Source organism: Aotus nancymaae, unplaced genomic scaffold, assembly GCF_030222135.1.
Source record: "Aotus nancymaae isolate 86718 unplaced genomic scaffold, 86718_ANA_hifiasm-v0.15.2.pri h1tg000108l, whole genome shotgun sequence".
Taxonomy (NCBI): domain Eukaryota; kingdom Metazoa; phylum Chordata; class Mammalia; order Primates; family Aotidae; genus Aotus; species Aotus nancymaae.
Genome location: NW_026988523.1, coordinates 23479736 through 23502454, shown reverse-complemented (window position 1 = coordinate 23502454; position 22719 = coordinate 23479736). Strand labels below are relative to the sequence as shown.

At 33.1% G+C, this 22719-nt stretch overlaps 1 protein-coding gene and 1 long non-coding RNA gene across 2 annotated transcripts in view; one reads left to right on the top strand and one right to left on the bottom strand.

Moving 5' to 3' along the window:
* The window catches only part of LOC135272305 (uncharacterized), a 144567-nt gene that overhangs the window by 11403 nt on the left and 110445 nt on the right, over positions 1 to 22719 (top strand). The window lies entirely within an intron of this gene.
* RGS21 (regulator of G protein signaling 21) overlaps positions 11312 to 22719 on the bottom strand; it is a 55340-nt gene continuing 43932 nt past the window's right edge. The window contains exon 5 of the mRNA XM_012444689.3: positions 11312 to 12639. Coding sequence (XP_012300112.1) covers positions 12436 to 12639 — 204 coding nt within the window. The 3' untranslated portion in view covers positions 11312 to 12435. The remainder of the gene's footprint in view (positions 12640 to 22719) is intronic.

Sequence of the window (22719 nt, the reverse complement as noted above, 5' to 3'; positions counted from 1 at the left end):
CATTTGTAGGCAGCTGGTTGAAGAGCTTCCAAAGAGAAAAATCCCCTCTCATACAAAATAATGTTCTTCAAAATCTTTTTATTGAGAGTATCTTCTCTGTCAAAAGATGACTATTACCTTTTCTCTATGGATTATTACCTCCTGCTCTCAAGAAATGTCTTTCTGCAAGGTCAAATGCACCTCTGTAGTTACAATTCACACAGCAAAATGATCATTCTTTCCATGTTTCCTGAAATAAGACTAGTTGTTTTCTACTCTTTGGGGGTTGTTAGGACATAGACAGGCTTCTCACATCCTTGCCCATTTTGCTAGCAGAGGCACTGACTGCTTGGGTTTTGGTGCAATTTTTCTAGAATATTTGTATAGCAAACAGTCTTGGAAGGCATAGTATCTCTCTCCAGAGCAGAAGATAGGCATGTTTACTGCCCACTCTAAAAGATTCAGGTTCTCTGAGCTTAGCTTTTCTTTTTTGAAACACAAGCTGCAGAGTTTGCACGTATCACCTGGCCGTCTGAGCATTATCCTGTGGAAACTGGGGCTGGAAGTTGCTGACGCTGTGGCTACTATTACTAGTAATTCATATCACTAATTGTAGTGTATATTACCTTTGCTGTGAGCCATAACATCTTTTTTCCAGTTCTAGGAATCTGTGTCTTCTGTCAGTATTCATGAAATTGTAGAAGGTTAACTTGTTAGCTTGAAAGTAGGGTAATATATCATTCACAGTAAGAATGATAAGGTAAGATATATTAAGCACTGAGATGTAGAATTAATTATGCTTTGGTTTTAACACATAATTGTAACATATGTTCACTAACTCTTTACTGATGTCTGAGTTGTTATATGGAAGTTTAGAATACTACTAGGAAGAAATGCTTCATTATAATATAGTATGTACATTTATTCAGTGTTATAGCAAGGGTAAAATTATATATACATAATGTATTGCATAGCTCTTGAAAGCCAGTACGCTGCATCTTTTTGTCAAAAAGTTGGTACTTAGAATTCTAAATTTAGCATTTTAGTCTTGAGAGGAAAGTCATCTTACATTAAAAGTTTTACATTAAAAAATTTTCAGATACTTTGTACATAAAGTTCCTCAATTTCTTATATTTCATGTCCCTAAGAAATTATATTTTTTCTAAGCATATATATGAAATATTCATACTTAATAAAATCTTTTTCAATTCAAATATGATTATATATTAACAGTTATATGTTTAATTCGTGCTATATTATTTCAAATTCATGAAATGTTAAAAATTATTTCTAGGTTTGAGATTATTTTTATAAAACTATTGTGAAACCTAATTTGAACAATTTTAGATAAATACAATTGTATAATGTATGAATTTAATGAAATAAAACATTAAACACCTAAAGATTTAAATATCTTTTATTTCATATTATAGATTTAATAAAGTAATTCAGCATAATCTTATTGTTATTATATATTCAGAAGTTTGAATTACCCAATAAATGGAAATGCAGTGTGATATAATAGTATTCTTCTTATGCAAATTTAGTATATTTTAATGTTAATTTATAGTAGTATCTGCTAATTATAATGTTAATAGTGAGAAATGTGTTTGAGATTAATGAGTTATATGTATTTCATAGCTGTTCTTTTTTCAATGCCCTACCTTTCTTAGATTAACCTGGATGGTTTATCAGGGACTGGCTATTTGTATTGTGTGGAAATGAAATTTTACTCTCAAGAATCAATAGTTTAGTAGATTTTACTCTCAAGAATCTGCTTTACTGTGTGTTGTGCTTTTTTCTCTCCTGATTCGTCTCTGGTTTTTGTTTCCACTACTCTTTTCATACTTACTTTCTTCAGTTTCTTTTATTCTTCGTCCCAGGTTTCTTTGCGTTTTCCTTTTAGCTTTTTACTCTTAGACATTGACTTCTTAAGAACAGCTTCTGATTACAACTACCCAACGTAACAGTGAGAAACCATAGCAACTGGATTCCTTACTAAATATCTCTTTTTGATCATCATGTAAAAGGAATAAGAAAGTGAAATAAATTCTTTTAAAAATAGTTCATCAAAACTGTATGTTTGTGATGTGCTTGTGTGTGTGCATGAATGTGATTAAGAGAAATGAAAGAGTAAGCCGTTTAATGTCAAACTCAAGTCCCAGCTGTGCAGCTTGCTTTGGGGCATTTAGCTACTCAACTCTTTTTTCCTCTGCTTTCTCATTTGTATAGTTAACAAATTATCCAAAATTTGGAAATAAGACAAGGGAAGACTGCAAATTTTTCCAATATCACGATAGACCATTGTGCAACAGACTCACTCAGAGACTACTTTATTGCCTTGGGCAGGGGGTTGGCAAATTTTAACCCACAGATTAAATCCAGCCCAAAGCCCATGCTTGTTCATTCTTTGAGCTAAGAATAGATTTTGCATTTTTAAAAAGTTGTTAAAACGATTAAGGTAAAGAAACAAAGACAAATATGTGACAGAGACTTTAGGTAATTCACAAATATTAACGTGTTTACCATTTGAGCCTTTACAGAAAACGTTTGTCAACCCCTGCTCTAAAGGAATTAAGCATTGTTTGATTTAGCTATGTACTATTGATCAGGATTCAGATGCAGTGAAGGTAGATGATAACTAGTAGATTAATAAATTACAAATGATTTTTATCTGCTAGTGAGGCAATGATTTCTGTCTGCTTAAAAAAAACAACCTGGCCGGGCACCATGGGTCACACCTGTAATCCTAGCACTTTGGGAAGCCAAGGCAGGTGAAACACCTGAGGTCAGGAGTTTGAGACCAACCTGGCCAACATGGTGAGACCCTATATCTACTAAAAATACAAAAATTAGCTGGGTGTAGTGGCAGGTGCCTGTAGTCCCAGCTACTTGGTAGGTTAAGGTAGGATAATTGCTTGTACCCAAGAGTGAATCACGCCTCAGTAATTGCATAGCATTTCATAGGTTTAAATGAAATATTGGTTGGCTGCTTGTTTGTTATTTTCTTCCCTCGTTCCTTCCCGTCTCCATTGTTAAGCACAATTATTGGCGAAAAAGAGGTTTTCGATACCCATTTTTAGACTGCATTCTAGTCTGGGCAATAGAGCAAGATTCCCGTTCTCTCTCCCTCTTTCTCTTCCTTTTTCTTCCTCTCTTTCATAAAAAATAAAAAAATTATGGTGCTTATTAACATTGGGTTGACTGTATAGTAGTAGTTATATTTATTTCACTGAAGTGATGTTATTCAGAAAATATAATGGCATATAAGAGGAAAAACAAGGCTTAGAGAAGAAACTCAATTTATAGCAACTGAGTAGATGTGTCTTACTTTGATTTTCCAGACTACCAAAGTACAAAGATTGACTGAGTTTAATTACTCACATGAAGAGAGAAATATATCACTCTCTCAAAGCCAAGTTTTTATAAGAAGGAAATTTTGTTAAATGAGGTATTATATAGGGGTCAGTGAGTTATGTAATTAAGAATATTCTCAACAATTTTGCAGTAGTGTTTCTATGTCAGTCTTAAGTTTTAAACACAACTTTAAATACTTAGATTAGAATTCTTGTTTTTCATAATGAGAGTAGTATATCCTCTTTACTTTTCCGAAAAAAAAAAGAAAACTAAAAATAGAAAAAAACGTTCTTAACCTAATAAAAGACATCTTTGGAAAACCTGTAACTTAACTAACATCAGACTTAATGGTAAAAGACTGAAAGCCTTCTTTTTTTTTTTTAAGATGGAATCTCATTCTCTCATTAAAAAAAAAAAAAAAACCCAAACCCTCAAGGATATAGTGGTATTACTCTTTGAGACATTAACCGTTTTCATATATCACTTTGTAATAATATTTCAGCATCCTTTTAAGTGGCTGTAAGTTCTTGAGTCTCTTTCATTCTCTTTTGAAAAAGCTTTACATCTTGCTGGTTCCCTCATTAAGAAAATAATCTTATTGACATGTATTTATTTTATTTGTAGTCACCTTTTCACCTTTTAGATATTTAAGCTTCAACAATAAATGGTCAATCTTCCTCTCTCCTATTTAGCCATCAGCTCTTTCAGGGTTTTAATACAACATGGTCTTAGACAGTAAGTGTACTTTATTTGCTCATCTTAAAATTCAGTCTAGATGTTCTTTTAAAAGAACTCCAATTAAGAACCTCTCTGGGTTGTTCCATTCCCTCCACATTGTTTAAAGACTAATTTTCGATTCACAAAATTAACAAGATGGTACAGAGATCTCTTGCACCTGCCCCCACACATGCATAGCTTCTCCATTATTGACATCCCCAACAGAGAAGTATGTTTGTTACCATCAACGAACCTATATCGAGACATTATTATCATCTAAGTCTAGAGTTTACATTATGATTCTCCATTTTTTAAATGTTCTTATTTGTGGAATAGTGAATTCTTATTATTAGTGCTCATCTGCTCATACAGGTAGAGTTGCAGGTTTATCAACCAACAGTCATGTTTCTCTTTTTCCTCAAGCTTCTTTATGCAAATTTTAATTATTATATTGCATGATTTAATTAAATACTATATGAGATGAAATTCGTGCAGGGGGATATTTATTTCAATGAAGTTGAAATTGAATGCTTTGCTATGTCTTTGTTAAAGATATAACAAAGGTGAATTGCTAAATAATCACCGTGCAATTAAGTGTGGGTGAAGCAACAGGAAAAGATTGGCATGTTTGGCTGTGACCAGGCCTCTACTTGGAAGCACCTAATTTAGAAAACACATGTGCTGCATATTAAGCAAAGGTTTCCCTATCAAATGAATAGTTTTTGGAAACAAAATAAGTCATGCTATTTTGCCTCTATTTTATTGTTCAAACAATAGCAAAACAGAAGTATCAGTACAGATAAATAAATCTGTACAAATGAAATGGAAACATGGAAGACCTGCTGAAACTTCGCAGCTTCTACTGACATAAAATTTTTCATATTTATCTAAGGATATTTATTTATAGAAAGGAACAATTTTAGGAACATCTCAAAATAAATGCTTTTTAAATACAATTTGTTCGAGTTTTATAAATAGGTTCCAGTGATGAATGAGTACATAAATAATTGAGTAGATAATGTTGCTGATTGGGGTTAATTAGTTTAAAAGCCCATTCCCAGGGAGAGTCTTCTCTCCTTAATCAACCCAAAGATCCAGGGTGCACTTTGTGAGGCATTCGGGAGGCATGGGGGAGCAAGTGTACTTTTTGCTCTAAATAGCTGAACGCTTCTCTTTTCCCGAGTAAAGAATGCAGGCAACTACTGTAAGATTCTGAGTGCTGACTCCCAGATTGGCTGGGCTTTCGGATGCTTTTTGCATCCTTTGCCCCTGCTTTCTCCTTCTCTTCTTTGAATTTTTTCACACATCAATTTATAGTTTCTCTTTGTGAAATCTCTATTGACTCTGGTTTAACTAGTCCATGCCTTTACAATTATACATTGATATACAGTGATATGAATTACCAATATTTACATCCATATACATTATCCTGCAGTTACCATTTATGCTGTAGCTTAGTTGTATATTTTATGTGAAAATAGAATTACTTTTCTTTTGTGAAAATACTTTGAACTGTGAGCTGCTATGCAAATGCTATCTTTTCAATTCACTGTACATTTTTGAAAGACTTCTGGAAATCTTTTTTGCCTTTCCACATTGCTTAGCTAACAAGTGCTAGTTCAGTGAGAAATTCTTACAACTCAACTAGTCAGACAGTAGTTATTAAACACTTCCGCATGTGTAGTCATAGCCTTTCACACTTTACTCAGAAAGGGTCCATTCACATGTGAGGGCTAATGATTGCATTTTAATTAATCGTGGAATAAAACATATAGTTAGCCTCTTTTTTCAAAGTTATTCATTTAGAAAATAGATTTTCTGATTTGTTTAATGCTGCTTTCATTTTATGTTATTTTTCCTGAGGCTTTAATCCTTTTTGAAATAGAAATATTGTGAAACACAACTTATATAGACTTAAAAATAGCCAGTTGATATATGTCATTACTATTTTCAAAAAACAGAAATTTAAACAGAGTTCATTAAGTAGATATATGTATATATTCATATATATATGTAACCTTAGACTTTTCAACAAAGTTGTAAATTTACTTTAAGCTACTATATAATGATACTTTTTAATTTCCACTGGCTTCTACCACTTAATACAAAAACTACTTCTGGGAAAATGGCTTTCTTAAATTTATTTATTATACTTCAGGTTCTGGGGTACCTGTGCAGATGTTCAGGTTTGTTACATAGGTGGTTTGCTGCATCCGTCCCCCCGTCATCTACATTAGGTATTTCTCCTAATGTTATCCGTCTGCAATCCCCCCACCCCCTGCTATCCCTCCCCTAGCTCCCCACCCCCTAACAGACCCCAGTGTGTGATGTCCCCTCCCTGTGTTCATGTGTTCTCATTGTTCAGCACCCACTTATGAGTGAGAACATGCAGAGTTTTTTTTTGTTTTCTATTCTTGAGTCGGTTTGCTGAGAATGGTGGTTTCCAGCTTCATCCATGTCCCTGCAAAGGACATGAACTCATCCTTTTTTATGGCTGCATAGTACTCCATAGTGTATCTGTGCCACACCACTCTATCATTGATGGGCATTTGGGTTGGTTCCAAGTTTTTGCTATTGTGAACAGTGCCGCAATGAACATACATGTGCATGTGTCTTTACAATAGAATGGTTTATAATCCTTTGGGTATATACTCAGTAATGGGATTGCTGGGTCAAATGGTATTTCTATTTCTAGATCCTTGAGGAATTGCCACAATGGTTGAACTAATTTACACTCCCGCCAACAGTGTAAAAGTGTTCCTATTTCTCCACATTCTCTCCAGCATGTGTTGTTTCCTGATTTTTTAACAATCACCATTCTAACTGGTGCCCTTTATGCTAAAAACTCTCAATAAAATAGGTATTGTTGGAATGCATCTCAAAATAATAAGAGCTATTTATGACAAGCCCACAGCCAATATCATACTGAATGGGCAAAAACTGGAAGCATTTGCTTGTCTATAAAGGATTTTATTTCTCCTTCGCTTATGAAGCTTAGTTTGGCTGGATATGAAACCCCACTGTCAAAATTAGACAGATAAATGAGACAGAAAATTAATAAGGATATTCAGGACTTGAACTCAGCTCTGGATCAAATGGAACTAATAGATCTCTACAGAACTCTCCACCCCAAATCCACAGAATATTCATTCTTCTCAACATCACATAGCACTTATTCTAAAATTGACCATATAATTGGAAGTAAAACACTCCTCAGCAAATGCGAAAGAATGGAAATTGTAACAAAGTGTCTCTCAGACCACAGTGCAATCAAATTAGAACTCAGGAGTGAGGAAAATGGCTTTATCTAGTTTAAAATACAGTTACAACTCATGATTTGAAATTTTCAATCAATCTTTAACCTTCTAGTGTTAGGGATTATTTACTCTTTCAAAAGGCTGCTTCTAGGTTAAAAACAAACAAACAAACCTGCAAAAGAATCGAGAATTGTTGGACAGCAAACAATACTTTAAAAGCAAATTTTGGGGCCGGGCGCGGTGGCTCAAGCCTGTAATCCCAGCACTTTGGGAGGCCGAGGCGGGTGGATCACGAGGTCGAGAGATCGAGACCATCCTGGTCAACATTGTGAAACCCCATCTCTACTAAAAATACAAAAAAATTAGCTGGGCACGGTGGCGCGTGCCTGTAATCCCAGCTACTCAGGAGGCTGAGGCAGGAGAATTGCCTGAACCCAGGAGGCGGAGGTTGCAGTGAGCCGAGATCGCGCCATTGCACTCCAGCCTGGGTAACAAGAGCGAGACTCCGTCTCAAAAAAAAATAAAAAAAAATAAATAAAAAAAAAAAAATAAAAGCAAATTTTTAGCAGGTCAGTCCTAACTCCAACAGTTTAAATCGCCCTTACAGTGTTCTTGGTCATTTACATTGGATTATGCTATGTTCTCATAAAAGATTCATATTCAGATATTAAACATTACTTTGAGGAATTAATAAATTTATTTTTTTCTACCAAATAATAGGCATTTTCTTTATCTTTTCCTCATAATATGTAAGAAAAAACTGTTATAATTTTGAATTTATGATTATGTCTTTGGAGTAAATGTGACATATTTGGAAAATGCAATAAAAACAACAATTTTAAGGTATCATGAACAAAATAGTTATTTCCTTAAACCTAAAACTGATGCTATAAATATATTTTAATTAAAATCTGTAAGAAGTAAATGCAAGTATATTTAATATATCCAAATTTTAAAAATTTAACTTTTCTGTTATTATTTTTTTAAAAGCCTGCTATTTATATTTTATCTCTAAGCCACCATCATTCACAACATTAATGATCTAAATATGGCAACTCATTTTCCTAAATGCACAAAAGAAATAAAAGTATTAAAACAAAGAATTCAAACCATATTCATAAGGAATTAATTGCTTCAAAATTATTATTTGTGAAAACAGAAATAAATGAAATTTTTTTAATGTGAGACTTCCTGGGTTGATTAAACAATTATCACCCAAGAAAACAATGTACATTGAATAAAGCAATTTTTGTTTTGTAGAGCTATTCATAGCTGACTTTATTCTAGATATACCACAAATCATAAATACTCAATGGCTACTCAATAACCTGATTAAACTTCATTGAATACACACACACACACACACGTGTGTGTCTGTATGCATATATATATATATTATTTTCCAGATCTCTAGCCCTGTTTTTGCTTCTTGAACAAAAGAAAAAGAAAGGCTGATGTGGTTTCTTTAAAAATAAAAAAGCATTTTAAAGAAAATGTTATTTTTCCACCTTCTGTTATACTTGGAAACACACTACTATATGTTCATTTATTATTAGAATTAATTATGCATAGACATTATATACCTTAACACACTCTATAAGTAGTATTTATACAGAACATATAAAAATTTCTCCAAAATGGCATAGCTGAGGTAAATATGTTATCACTTAATATTCGTTCCTGATCGTTCCCCATTAAAATGCAATGGCAAATCTGACAAAACGATAAGAGGAAGCTAGCCTGTGTGACTCTTCATTCATGTAATAATTGATTACTGCTGTGACAACATCCCACCTTTTTCACAGTTATGAAATGAGTTCACTTTAAATTAATTGGCATCACCATGAAATAAATTACCTGGCTGTGTGGTTGGGAAGCAAATCCGGCCCACCTTTGATATAATTGGGGTGAAACTGTTACATAGGGATTGTGTGAGTGAAAGCTAAAGATAGAATTATTACATAGAAAATAAATATGTAGAGACTAGTGATAATGACCAAATTGTCTATTTTTTTTTTTAAGGAGAATAAATCTCTTAAGTTTTCTAATAATTGTTATTTATTTATGTTAGGCGTAGCCTACATGATTGGGAATAATGACTAATTATCTTCCATATAGACAAAGAAAAGAAAATTCAATCTAAATTTCAAGTCCAGGATAATGAACCTAAGCTTTCCTTAAAATTCCAGGAAAGAAATCTAGACCATTTTCCAAAATTATGACCCAGAATGCTATTATGGTATAAAAGGCCAGGTTGATACTAAGCTTCATTAGAAAGGATATTGGAAAAGAAACTGAAAACACTTTTTTTCTCTGCTTTTATTATATCAGTATATGTTTTCATCAACAATATCCTAAGTGCCCATAGTTGCTGTACCACACAGAATTTTTAAAACTGTAAGAAAAGTAATTAAAGCAATGAAGATTGGGTAGAGTGAATTCTACGTATAGACATACTGAAGAAAAATCCAAAAAACAAAAGCAAATTTGGGAAGGTAAAGTTGGAGACTAGATTGTGTTTGTAATGCCCTAAAGATTTTAGATTTTTACAATATAGTATTAGAAAAAAAAATCTATTGATTATATCTTGAGGCAGAAATAGATTCTTTTGTAGGCAAATATAAGAAGCTATACATAAACTTAAAAGAATCACTATTGATGGAATTATTAATACTTGAAATACAAATAAATTCAAAAGAATTTTAGATAAATTCATGGATTGTAGCTCCATAATTTATTGTTAAAAATGTAAGATTCTCTTAGAAATATATCATTTTACTTCTTTAGGTCTGACAAGTGGAGGGAAGCGGGAATGCATTAAAACACATTCTGTAGGAACTATCTGAAACTGGAAAGCACTGTGCTTCGAAAACTTATAATTTGAAGTTTCATTTCAATTTAAATATCTTGTAATTGTATTCATGTTTCACTGCTTAGGTTAGTTTTTAAATGTTAGCACTTCATTTCTTAAAGTTGATGGAAAAATTTTTAGGAAGTGACATTAAACAATCATTGAATATTTAAATACATTTTCAGGAATGTTAATGTTGTTATTCATTTCTTTCAGATTAATCTTTTTTACTTAAAATTTTATCCATAAAATTACTCATCAGTGATAACTGGTGAAATAAAAAAACATATGGTGTGAAAGAGACCACCTGTGTGAGATGTACACCTGTTATTTTATTAAAAATCCTCACTTCTAAGTATTCAAAAACCTGCAATTGTTTTCTTTTCTTTTATTAAATCAGAATACCTAGAATTGTCACTTAGGGTGGGGAGTGAGCTGAGGAGGTAGGTATTGTTATTGAAGGTCTTTGGTTGGATTCTATTAGAGGTTATTTAACATCCAGTTTCAACAAACCATTTGACACCTGCTGTATATTTTTAGGTACTATCAAGCATCTACTGTTTCTAAGTAGTGAAAATTTGATTTGTGGCTTCTTTCACATCATTAGAGAAAACTTGAGAGGCAACCATTAAACATAAAGTCTTGCTCTATGGGAACAAGAAAGAAGTTGTAAACTGACTGTAAAGAGAAAATTCAAAAACCTGATGAAAGGGATCATGTCTGGGTATTTGAGGATTAGTTGGAATTTAGATTTCAGACCTCAGCACAGTTCTAAATTGGAGAGGGGACCACGCTGTTCTATCAGAACAGGGAGCCCCTGTGGGAACAGCACAGCTCTGACCAGCTTGGTCACTTACGAGCCTTGATCTTAGGAAATAACTGAGATTTTTTTCTTTTCACATCTAAAAGTGGGAATGTGATTTTAATTTCTAAGGTTCCTTTTATCTTCAGAAGTCTATTTCTTCTCCGAGAATAATTTTAAAGTTTCGCATTTAAATAGAGAGTAAATAAGGTTGGAATCTCTAGAATGAATGTTAAAATGTATAGCTATTTTCCACTAAGTGCACCTTTAGGCACACTGAATACGTCACAACCAATTTCTATTTATGCCTTCTTTTCAAGAATTTGCAAATGTACAGGGAATATTCCATTTGCATATGTTTAAATGTTTATTTTTCATGACGAAGGGGAGACAAAATTTTGTCTATCAAATGAGTAGTTTGTGAAAACATAAAATAAGTCATGCTATTTTTTCCTACATTTTTTAATGTTCAAACAATCTAAAAATACAAATATCAATACAGATAAATATGTGCAAAGAAAATGGAAACATGGGAGATCTGTTAAATCTTTACAGCTTCTCATATTGAAATGAAATTATTCCTGTTTGTCACTGGATATTTATATATCGAATGAAACAATTTTAGAAACATCTAAGAATAGATGCATTTTAAAGATTGGGTTTTATAGACAAGTATCAGTGCTGAAGGAGTGAATAGATACTTCCCCACAATCGAGTAGATACGTTTGCAAATTTTAAAATTTTATGACTTGCTATATACTTCATCATATAAGGATTTATCCATGTTCCTTAGTCTCTCTCTTTCTTTTGTATTTCTATTAATATAAGAAAGTCAGTATTCCCCACCCTTGAGTCCCTTTTCTTATGTAACTCATCACATTTCATATATGATGCCATTGAATTGAACCAAGTGATATATTTTGAAAAACTTTGGTCCATGGTGCAGTCATATATATTCCTGTGATTTAAAAAAAATAATTTGAGAGATATAGCAGTTTCCATAGCCAACACAATATTAGAAATAGTTGTAAATAAATGGTTGAAAAAAACAGTTAAATATATTAAATGAAGGCTTATATTTTGGTTCAGAATTTCTCTTTTTACAAAAGTGAGATTTTTAAATAAAGCAATGGTATTTAAAATCGCGTATATGATGCTAAAAAGTCTTCCATTCTGCCACGTGAAGATACGTATAATTCCTTACATTTATAATGTAAGAAGAATATTCAGTTTCAAATATCTCTATAAACTTTGTACTCCCCCAGTAGGAGATTAAGTAGGTAAAGCAAATACGTTCTAAACAAATGAGTTAGACATTCAGGCTTGATGTATAAAACGTTATTTGTCTGTTTGGGTACAAAAATGTTCTAAATCCTAAAAACAAAACAAAATACATGCATTGTGCTTGTATATTTAAAATATTGTAGCCTGGAATGAAGTACAGTGATTAATTAGTTAACATTAAACCTTCCTCACAAAAAAGGGAGCCATTTTTTATGATTTGCAACCTGTTGACGATTTATCAGTTTTTTATAAATCTCTGACTTTAGAAATCGAGGGAAAGAATCCTTGGCCATGAGACTATAGATTAATTTCTGAGCCTCATCAAAGCATTTGAGTGTTGGTTCAGCAATATTCTTTGAGATGAGGTCTCTAGTGCTGAAGTCAATGTTAATCTGTGGGAAATAAAGTTGCATATCATTGGATTAGTTTAATCAAAGAATGCACAGTTTATACACACATATTATTTAAAATTACTTCTAAACACAAAGCTAATCTGATGCAAAATAGCAGAAAGGTCATGTATTCATTTTCTAGAATGCAAAATACATGCTTGGTTTAATTATTTTTCCTTGCTTGCGAAGGTAGCACTGACAGGGAACAGTGGTAAAACCTTATTTTGAGATTATTTTTTTTTAAAAAGGCAAAGTGAAAAAGCAAGCAAGGTATTTTACAACTTTACATTCTTTTTCCACCTTCCTTTTCTTTCCAAATACTTTGACGTGAACACATAAAATGTGGTTTTAGTAGGCAGAACTATTACTGGAATGTATTAGGTTGGAATACACCAACTCATTCCCGTTCTCCATATTTTCCTTTGTTCCTCACAACACTGCTTTTCTTTCTGATTTGTGTTTCTGTTTGATAAAGGATCAGATAACATCCCCTCTTCACTGATTCCCATCTGTCCCACAGAATATACATCTATATATAATGTCCCTGTTTCCTTGGCATTACCACACATAGGCGTTTCCAGCAAGGTCTGATGGAGATCTGTTATACTGAAACACACCATTCACCTGCAAATACGTAAAATGCTCCAAACCTGCTTGCGGAGATACTAGGAACCCACATGTTCCAGGATATGTTCTGAGAGGCAGAAAAGTTTATATCAAAGTTATCTAACTTAAACTGAAAATAGTCATGAAGTTTCAAAGATTTTTTTTTTCTTTGAGACGGAGTTTCGCCCTTGATGCCTGGGCTGGAGTGCAATGGTGCAGTCTCGGCTCACCACAACCTCTGCTTCCCAGGTTCAAGCGATTCTCCTGCCTCAGCCTCCCGAGTAGCTGAGATTACAGGCATGTGCCACCACGGCCGGCTAATTTCTATATTATTACACTAACATATATATATGTAAATATATATACACACATGTATTTACATTTTGAACACCCTGTACTATGCCTGGCACACTGTAAGGACTCAATAAATACATGTATTAGCAAGTGAAAAAATGGTTCTAGATTTGATTAAAATAATGTTTAAATTTTAGAGAGAACTCAATTTCAACTTAATAATGCTAATTAATATTATTATTGAAATATATTGACCTTGTACTTCTGACTTATTCTCATCATTTTTCTTATTTGCCTGTTTTCCTACTAAGGAACTACCAGCATCAGCAATTGATAGCTAACTGATGGGCAGATACACTGTTCTCTGGAGATATTCAGTAGTCTTATAAAGCTGTGTCTCGGCAATTCAGCTTAATGTCAGTGACAAAGCATCATACCCACATGTTTGTGTAAATGTAATTATATTTCTTCAAGTTGTTCGAGCTAGAAACATAGGAATTGTTTGACACCTCTTTTGCCTCTGATCACTTATCTTGTGTGTTTTTGTGTGTGTACATGCATATATATGTGTAAATTCTTTTATTTCCTAATTTCACAGTGGTCTTGCTCATTATCCTCTTATTTCTCCAGCTTAGGGTTTCATAAGCAACATTTTCCCTAAGTAGAGAATTTACCATTTATCTGATACTTCTTTTTGCAGCATCTTTCCCTTCTGAACATAGCGAATAGTATTACTAAACCAGTTTTACCAAAATATAACTTTTATCATATAAAAATTCAGCTGAAAACTCTATTTTCTATAACGTAAAACTTAAATATCTTACTGTGGCATTTGAGATTCTTCACACCCTGATTTTAATATGTTATTTTGAAATTAACTTCTATTTTTTCCTATTGATATGCATAAGCTGGACTACTTTCTGTTCCCAAAGTGAATATTTTACCTAAAACTTTTGTTTTACCATCTAAAATTCCTCTTTCCTTACAATTGTATCCTGCACAGATTTTCTTCCCCCTTTATTATTTAGCTTAAGTTGAATATCCTCTGAGAAGCCTTCCTTGTTAACAGAAAGTAAGTCACTATAATTTCCTTTTTATTATATTCAATTTTGGTTTAAAAATATCCAGAAAATTGGCCATACATGGTGGCTCACACCTGTAGTCCCAGCACTTTGAGAGGCTGAGGTGGGTGGATCACCTGAGGTCAGGAGTTTGAGACCAGCCTTGTCCAATAAGGTGAACCCCGTCTCTACTAAAAATACAAAAATTAGACGGGTGTGGTGGTGGGTGCCTGCAATCCCAGCTACTTGGGAGGCTGAAGCAGGAGAATTGCTTGAACCCAGGAGTTGGAGGTTGCAGTGAGCTGAGATCATGCCAGTGCACTCCAGCCTGGGTGACAGAGCAAGACTCAGTTAAAAAAAAAATTGCCAGAATATTGATTTCTTAAACAGATTTGAATACAAAAGCTTCTGATAATGTTAAGTATTCAATATGATTATCAGAGAAAGATTTGTCAGTACAGATGGATTCAATAGTTCATGACCTGGAATTAAGTTGTCTTTTGTTTACTATCTTTTCTCTATTTCTTTTACTAATGCTTTTATTCTCCATAAGTCTTTCAAAAATGTAAACAGAGCAGATATATATTCCCCAAGTTCTGCTCAAGTCTTTTCTTTCTAGAATTTCCTTAGTGACTCTGTGTTCTCCATGGCAAAATATTTTGAGTAATAACATCAACTCTAAAATGATCATAAGGATATTTCAAGATGATTATTTTAACTGTAAATAATATGTTATTTTAATTACATACTTGTACTGATGTGCTATGTCTTCATATGGCTACTTTATGCTAAATATCACACACCGTTATAAGATGGATATTTTCCTTTTTGCGGGGAATAAAGTCTAACACATTTTTGAAAAGCTAGCTATTTTATTTTTAGTAATTTTTTAGCTTATTCATTTGGTGTATTTATGGAGTAGGTGCTTAGGAACTGTGCTAGGATTTGAGGATAAAAGATGATTAAGGTAAAAAGTCAATCAAGAAGACAGATTTGGAAAAAGCAACTCCAAAGAAAACATCTGCTTCCTGAAGGAAAAGCTTTCTGAAGGAAATGAAATTTTAAGCTCATTTTTCAAGTAGTAGTATGACTATGAACTATCAAAGAGGAGGCTTGCACTTGGAATGGTAAACTAGAAGAAGCCCTGTGGGTTTTGAAGAGAAGAAAGGCAAATTGCAAAAGGCATAAAGGTGCCAAATCATGTAGGACATTGTAGGTCTTGTTAAGGACTTTTTTTACTTATTCTGAGGCCAATGAGGAGAATTTTAAGTAAGGGACTAATGTAACCACATATTTGAAAAAGCATCGCTGGCTCCCATGTGGTGTAATAGCTGGCTGTGGATGAAGGAGAGAAAAATTAGGATACCATTCCAGAAGATCAGGAGGACAATTGATGGTGAATTAGGTTTGGTGATGTCACAGAGAGTAAAGGGAAGTGCATAGACATCAAAGCTATTCAGAAAGTAGAATGAATGGGACTTGTGATTAAGTAGTTATGAGCTAGGGCGAGGGAGAACATCTTTTTAAGAATGACTGGATTTTAGAAATAGTCTAAAGAAAGAGATGACAGAAAATGCTGGTGGATTGAATATAAGTTATATGAAAAAGAGAAGAGCCAAGGGATGACTGTCAATTATTTAGCCAGAATAGAGAAGAAAAGAGTTGTCACTAACAGAGATGGAGAGAGCTTGGGTTGAAGAAAGCTTTGAGCAGGAAATCAGGACTCAGATTTAAATTTGTTAAGTTTGAGATTCCCTTTATAGCCATAGAACTGGAAGAGATCATCAGGAGAGTGAGTGTAAGCAGAAAATAGATAAGGAGTGTCTCTTGCCTTATAATATATATTGGATTATGAGTAGACACAGGAAAAGAAATGGTGAGAGATTAATCAGTATGGGGGAAAGAAATCCACTCCTAGAAGCCAATTTAAGATATTTCCATTAAGAGGGAGTAATAGATTTTGTTAAATGGCCCTAGAAGTCAATTCTGTTGATGTATGAAACTGCTATCAACAGTGCCTTATCTTTTCTTCTCAACTCACTGGAAATTTTAGTGAGTTATATATATATATATTATAATATATAATATACATATATATTATATATAACTGAAATATTAAAGAGGAGACTTGCACATGGAATGGTAAACTGGAACATATATATATAAACATATATATACACATTTATTTACATAAACATATACATATATTTCTTTACATGTTATATATATTATATATATACTCCTTTAATAAAGTCACTCCTTTGGACATGTCTGTGAACTGCACTCCCGACTTTGCACTCCTCTCAAATGTGATTTTTGGCTGGATTCTACCAGAAGATACTTGGATACACTTCTCTCTTTAAAAGTGAGATAGATGAAATATTGAGTTTGAAGTATACTGAAGGTGGGACTCCATCAGGAGGTGACCCTCTAGAAACTCAGAACTTTCAGCTGCATGTTGAAGGTACTCCTGAGCCGGTTGGAAGCTACAGAGAAACTTAGACTTTGCTGAGCCTCTCAAACTATGAACTGCAGAGCGTGGGCTGAACCTTCTATCAGTTAATGAAATAAACAGTGCCATATGTATTTTATCTACTGCTATAAATAACTACTTGTATTTTGTTTGTATGGATACCCTTTGGTTTCAACGACTTTCGATAGTATGTTTGTGAAACAATATTTTATTTGCTTATTTTTCAAAAGGTCATAATTATCTTAGATATCTGACTCCACTACACTGCCAGTCTTAGAAAACAAGACACAGGATTGTGGTTCTTAGAAAATGACAGCTGAGATGTCATTACAACCCTTTAGAGGCTTTTAAATCCCATCAGTTTTGAAAAGGTCGTGACACAGCTGACACTGACAACAAGCCATTGCATTAAAATGATGCTTTCTGAATGATGTTTGAGGTAGTTGTGTAAAAACGATTTTATTATAAAGACCCAGGGTATTTTAATACGCATGTGATTTTTGTTAACTGAAAGTGATGCACACCAAATTTATTTTCTCTACACTAGCAGTCTTAAATTCTTTCGGCTTTCAGCAAATTACTTCAGCAGAAAGAACACATTTTAAAGTGTACCTGTTGGCTCTCTTGTGACCCTAAACTGTGCTTTATGTATTTTTACATAATTTGAATGAAAAGTTTTCAACTGTGCTCTCACATTCAAATTAGATAGCCTTTCCTCATTTAGAATGTATGGCGTAGCAGGAGACTGTCATTATGCAAACAGTGTGTGCATGCATAAGTAAAACGCCTTACAAAAATGGCGCCAGCAGCATCTAGACCTCATTCACAACAGAGCTTAAAAATTACTATTCAAATTAAGGCCATCTATAATCATGTTTTTGGTTGCGTAAGCCTTTTAATCACCACTAACACCTCAAGTATTACTTCATTTTGGCATCATTAAAAGCAAGTGAATATCCTAAAGTGTATTCTCAAAGGTGGCTATTAAAGTTGAATACAACATAGTTTGTAACATCTAGAAGGAATTCATCCCTGCACAAGACTGGATCCTTTTGTTGTCATTGGCTTTGGAGGCAGAAATAAATGATACAAGTTGGGAGGTAGGATTAACACCTTAAATTGGGAAGGAAAAATGAGAGAAATATAATTCAAAACCATCTTGATTAATTAGACAAGTAGTCAAAGCAAAGACAGAATTGAATAGAAACCAGATGCTTCTCTGATTTCTGTGGTGATAAAGGAGATGACACATATTAAATCATAACATGTACAGATTGCTAAAAATAGCTGTACAAAAGCTACAGCTATGCTGGAGCAGCTGAAAGGGAATCAGATTGACCTGTCTCCTTCATCAGTGCCAACATGCTAATCTAAGGTCAGTTTAAGTGGCACAGAGACACGGAAGTTTAAATAACACCTGAGCCATTGGTTTCTGAGTTGAAATACAGAAATTATTTTTTGAAGCACAGACTGATTCTGTGGGTTATTAGAAGAAATACTTCTGACACTTTTTTCTTCTAATGTCATATTTGAATCTGGGTTTCACAGTCTAAGAAATTACACAAATTAGAATATGAGAAGAGAAATAAAACTTTTGATAGAAAGGAAGATATATTGTATGTGACTAGATAATTTTATGCTTCTGCCTTTAGCATAAACATCAAGTATCCCAGGCTATGTCATAAACACTTAAAACGAGTGGTAGACCTAGGGGAAGAAATTTGAAACCTAAAGCGTGGGCTGAAGACCTCCTTCTCCATGGATGGTAATGACTGCAGGGCCTTTATCTCTAAGGCTCAGCTTATTTTTCACCTTAAAATATGAATGAATGTAATACTTCCCTAAGAGAGTGAACGTGATGACCAAATGAGATAATCCATTTAAAGCTCTGTGCAGATATTATTTATAGTTTCTTTAGCGCTCCTTTTCTCTTTCTCTCTATCTCCGTCTTTCTGTGTCTCCCTTTCTTCTTTTGAAGGAGAGTTCTATAAGATGGAGTGAATAAACATGCTGAAATCATCGGGATCCAGAAGGTGCAGTTGCCTCAATTTATACTTGAACACACACAGTACGAGGCTTCTTTCACTGCTGGACCAGTGTTCTGGGCACTGGCTAGCCCTCTGCTTGGTTCTTCTTCCTCTTCCTCTCCTATTTTTCTCTCTTTTCATCTTGTCTTGCTTTCGTCTATAGTCAAATTTCTGGTCAAAACTTACCACTTACTTCTTTGAAATAAATTCCCTGATCCTCTAGGTTTGGATTTTCCTGTTGCATTCTACCACCTTACCTTGTATTTCCTTCTTAGGACACTCATGGAAGTTTATTGTAATTATTATTTTTTATCTGGCATCTTCCTACCAGAATATGGGGAAGGATCTACTCAGGGACCATGACTGTCTTTTTCTTAGTTGCACCAGCGTAATGCTTAGCAGATAGTAGACATTCAAGTATTGATTAGTGAACAAAAACTTAGAAAATTAACAAATAATCAAACTCATTGTAACCAAAGATGATTCTGTAGTTGGGGGAGCACTTTTATCTATCAGTAGTCACTATAGGACAGAAACAAGCTACTCATAATAATATCAACATATGGAGGAAGTGGCCTTTAAAATGCACAGAAAAAATATGAATATAAAATGGATATACAAATTGGCATTACAGTAATAGCATAAAATGCTTCTAGATGCCTATTTTCAAGGACTTTTCTCTGCCAATAACTGGTATGTCTATGTCTTCCCTTAAGACTCAGTTTAAAACTATTCTTACATATAATAAGGGCCTTATCTCAATATGCTGCTGTCTCACTGCTATTCAATCATCATATCCCTCCAGGTATCGTAAAAATAATTTCATCTTTGTTTTGCACTTAATGATTTCCTGCTTTGCCATTTTCTCTAGTTCTATACATGTTATTTTTTAACCCAACTATATTGACGGTTCTTTAGAACCAGACTAAAGGCAGAATTTCTACTTATTTTATTTTCTTATATTTCCTTATCAAGAGCTGCCTAGCACAACAACACATTGTGTTATACTTATGTGTTTATTATCTGTTTTCCTGCCTAGGCTGAGCTTCCCTTCCATGGAGGGATTTTATCTTAGGATGTGAGTAGGCGCAGAAGAAAAAACATTTACTGATGTGAAAGATAATGTGACTTGATAAGCAGCACTGTGCTGCATCAAAGATACAAGTAAGAAGCTAAACACAAATATTAAAAGTGTCCTGCACAGACCCCTGAGGGTGTTTTCTCCTTTGTGACTATAATTTCTTCTTCGTTTTATGAGGTATAGTGTCCTTACATTTGGTAGATACATTCAAGAATTAGACATTTTATGCTTTGTTTAAATTTAAGAAACTACCAATGTGTTTTTTATGGATTGTCGATAGTGTGAAATTGAAAACATAATTTTTAAACATTCCACCATTTGATTGTATTTTCTAATTTAATAGAATGACAATTAACATTAAAATTTATCTTTAATGACATATTTTCATCCTCTATGACTTTTCAATATAGAGGAATGATATAAATATATATATTTAAAATATGTTAATCTCTTAGCTGAATATGAAAATATTAACATTTTTAAAAAATTCTTTTCTTCTCAAAGTTAAGTAATATTTTATTGAAAATTCAATAATTTGAAGTTAGTGATCCAAGTTGAAGAAAAAATAAATACAAATTTAAGAATTTTCATTGCCACTCCCACATTGTAAGTATGTCTAAATTAGAGACACTTTAAAAATATTTACTGCTTCCCTAATAATTTTTTTTTACTTTCAAGTCACTTAGTCAAAATACCTGGGTCATAATTTTTTTTTTCCGCTGTATTTTCTCCTGAAGCCATCTAGGTACCATTTATTCAATGAGCAACTCTTTTAATTTGGCCCTGGCAATTTGTAAACCCATTTTTATAATATGTGTTCACATTTACACTTCTTTCAAGTCTTAACATTGCTTGTCTACATATGCTTTTAGAAATAAGCTAAGAGTTGTTTCAATAATTAGTTTCAATAGCACTTATCATGACTTGTTTAAAGAAAGGCAGGAATTAACATTCCTTCAAAACTGTTCTGTGTGGTGTAAACCCTAGACACATGATCTCATGTTTCATTCTCATTTTTCCTATGTAAATGTGTTATCAAGTGAGGGATCAGGATTCGAACCCAGCTCTAAATATTTCCAAACTTTAGTTTTTCTGCTGCATCATACTAACACCTATTAATTTGAGATCCAGAGAGAAGGCAGCACTTTAAAGGAGAGGACATAAAATCCAGCTGAAATTATCATCTCTCATGGAGACCTGAAAGTTCAATATGTAGTCTTTGCCTGTTAGATAGGAAACTGATTCCCATTAGTAATGTCAATTTATAGTCAGGGATCATTTAGTAAGTCTGACATAGTTTAATTTTAATTGAAATTATCCAATTGCATCAGTAAAGAATTATTAAGTTATGTTAGCAGTGAAATAAATGAAATACAGATATAAGACGTTGAAAAGAAAGTAAACGGGGAATAATAGGCATAGGGCATAGGTAACGTGACCTTGTTATTGTTCTTTATCAAGGAAATTGGTTACAATTTAGATTCTTTATAAGATTCAGTTATATGACTACCATGGAATATAGAATATAGAAAAACGGAGAATATTTTCATATAAATATCCTTCCTGATTTAATGTTCTGCTGGTAAAAATCATATCTTCCAACCATCTCAAATATGTCACCTAGTCTTGTCAAGTCTGCCCACTCAATAGATCTAGAATACTTCCCATCATTTCTTTATCTCCACTGCTGCCTACCTATCCAACCTCATCCGCAACTCCTCTACTCACGTTGGCAACATCAAAATGCCTGCAATTTCAGGAAAATGCTAGGGAGCTTTATATATTGGTGCTCGCAGTGCTGAAAGAGTGTTTCTTCATTTGTTCTCTTCTTAAAATATGACTCATTTTTCATGTGTGAACCATACTGCAAATCTAACCTTAACTCTCCAGGTAGATGAAATCACTCTTTCCTACCATGCTAATAATTAACTTTAAATGAAGTTTTATTATTAGATCACCTATTATGTATTTGACTAGTTTTATTATGTGTCTATGTGTCAGTTTCTTCTTTAACTCTGTAACTTCACTGTGGGAACAGATCCTCAAAAAATCAGTTTAATGAATAAATATATTAATAGTATCATTATAGTTAACATGTAACTGATAAACTATAGAGAAATGCCTTAAAGATTGCAATTGGTATAATATATAACAAGCAAACTCACTTTAGTAATTTGAATAGAAAACAATTAATAGTAAATAATAGAAAGCAGGCTAAATATTTCAAATATATGTGTGTGTATATATATGTATATATATAAACATAGGCCATCTATATAAATATATATATATGAAAACATAGGCCATATATATATCTATACTTGCATGTCTTCAATTAATTTGGTAATATCTAATAGTAGCATTTTTAGAGACACTTCAAAGAAAGACTTTAATTTATTACCTGAAAAGCAGCCATTAATTTAATTATGTTTTATCAAAATTAATTAGATGGACAATCTATAAAAAGCTGTGAGTTTTATATCCCAAAATAATAGCTATACTATTTAGTTAAATTATTACAATATAAATTAAATTTGG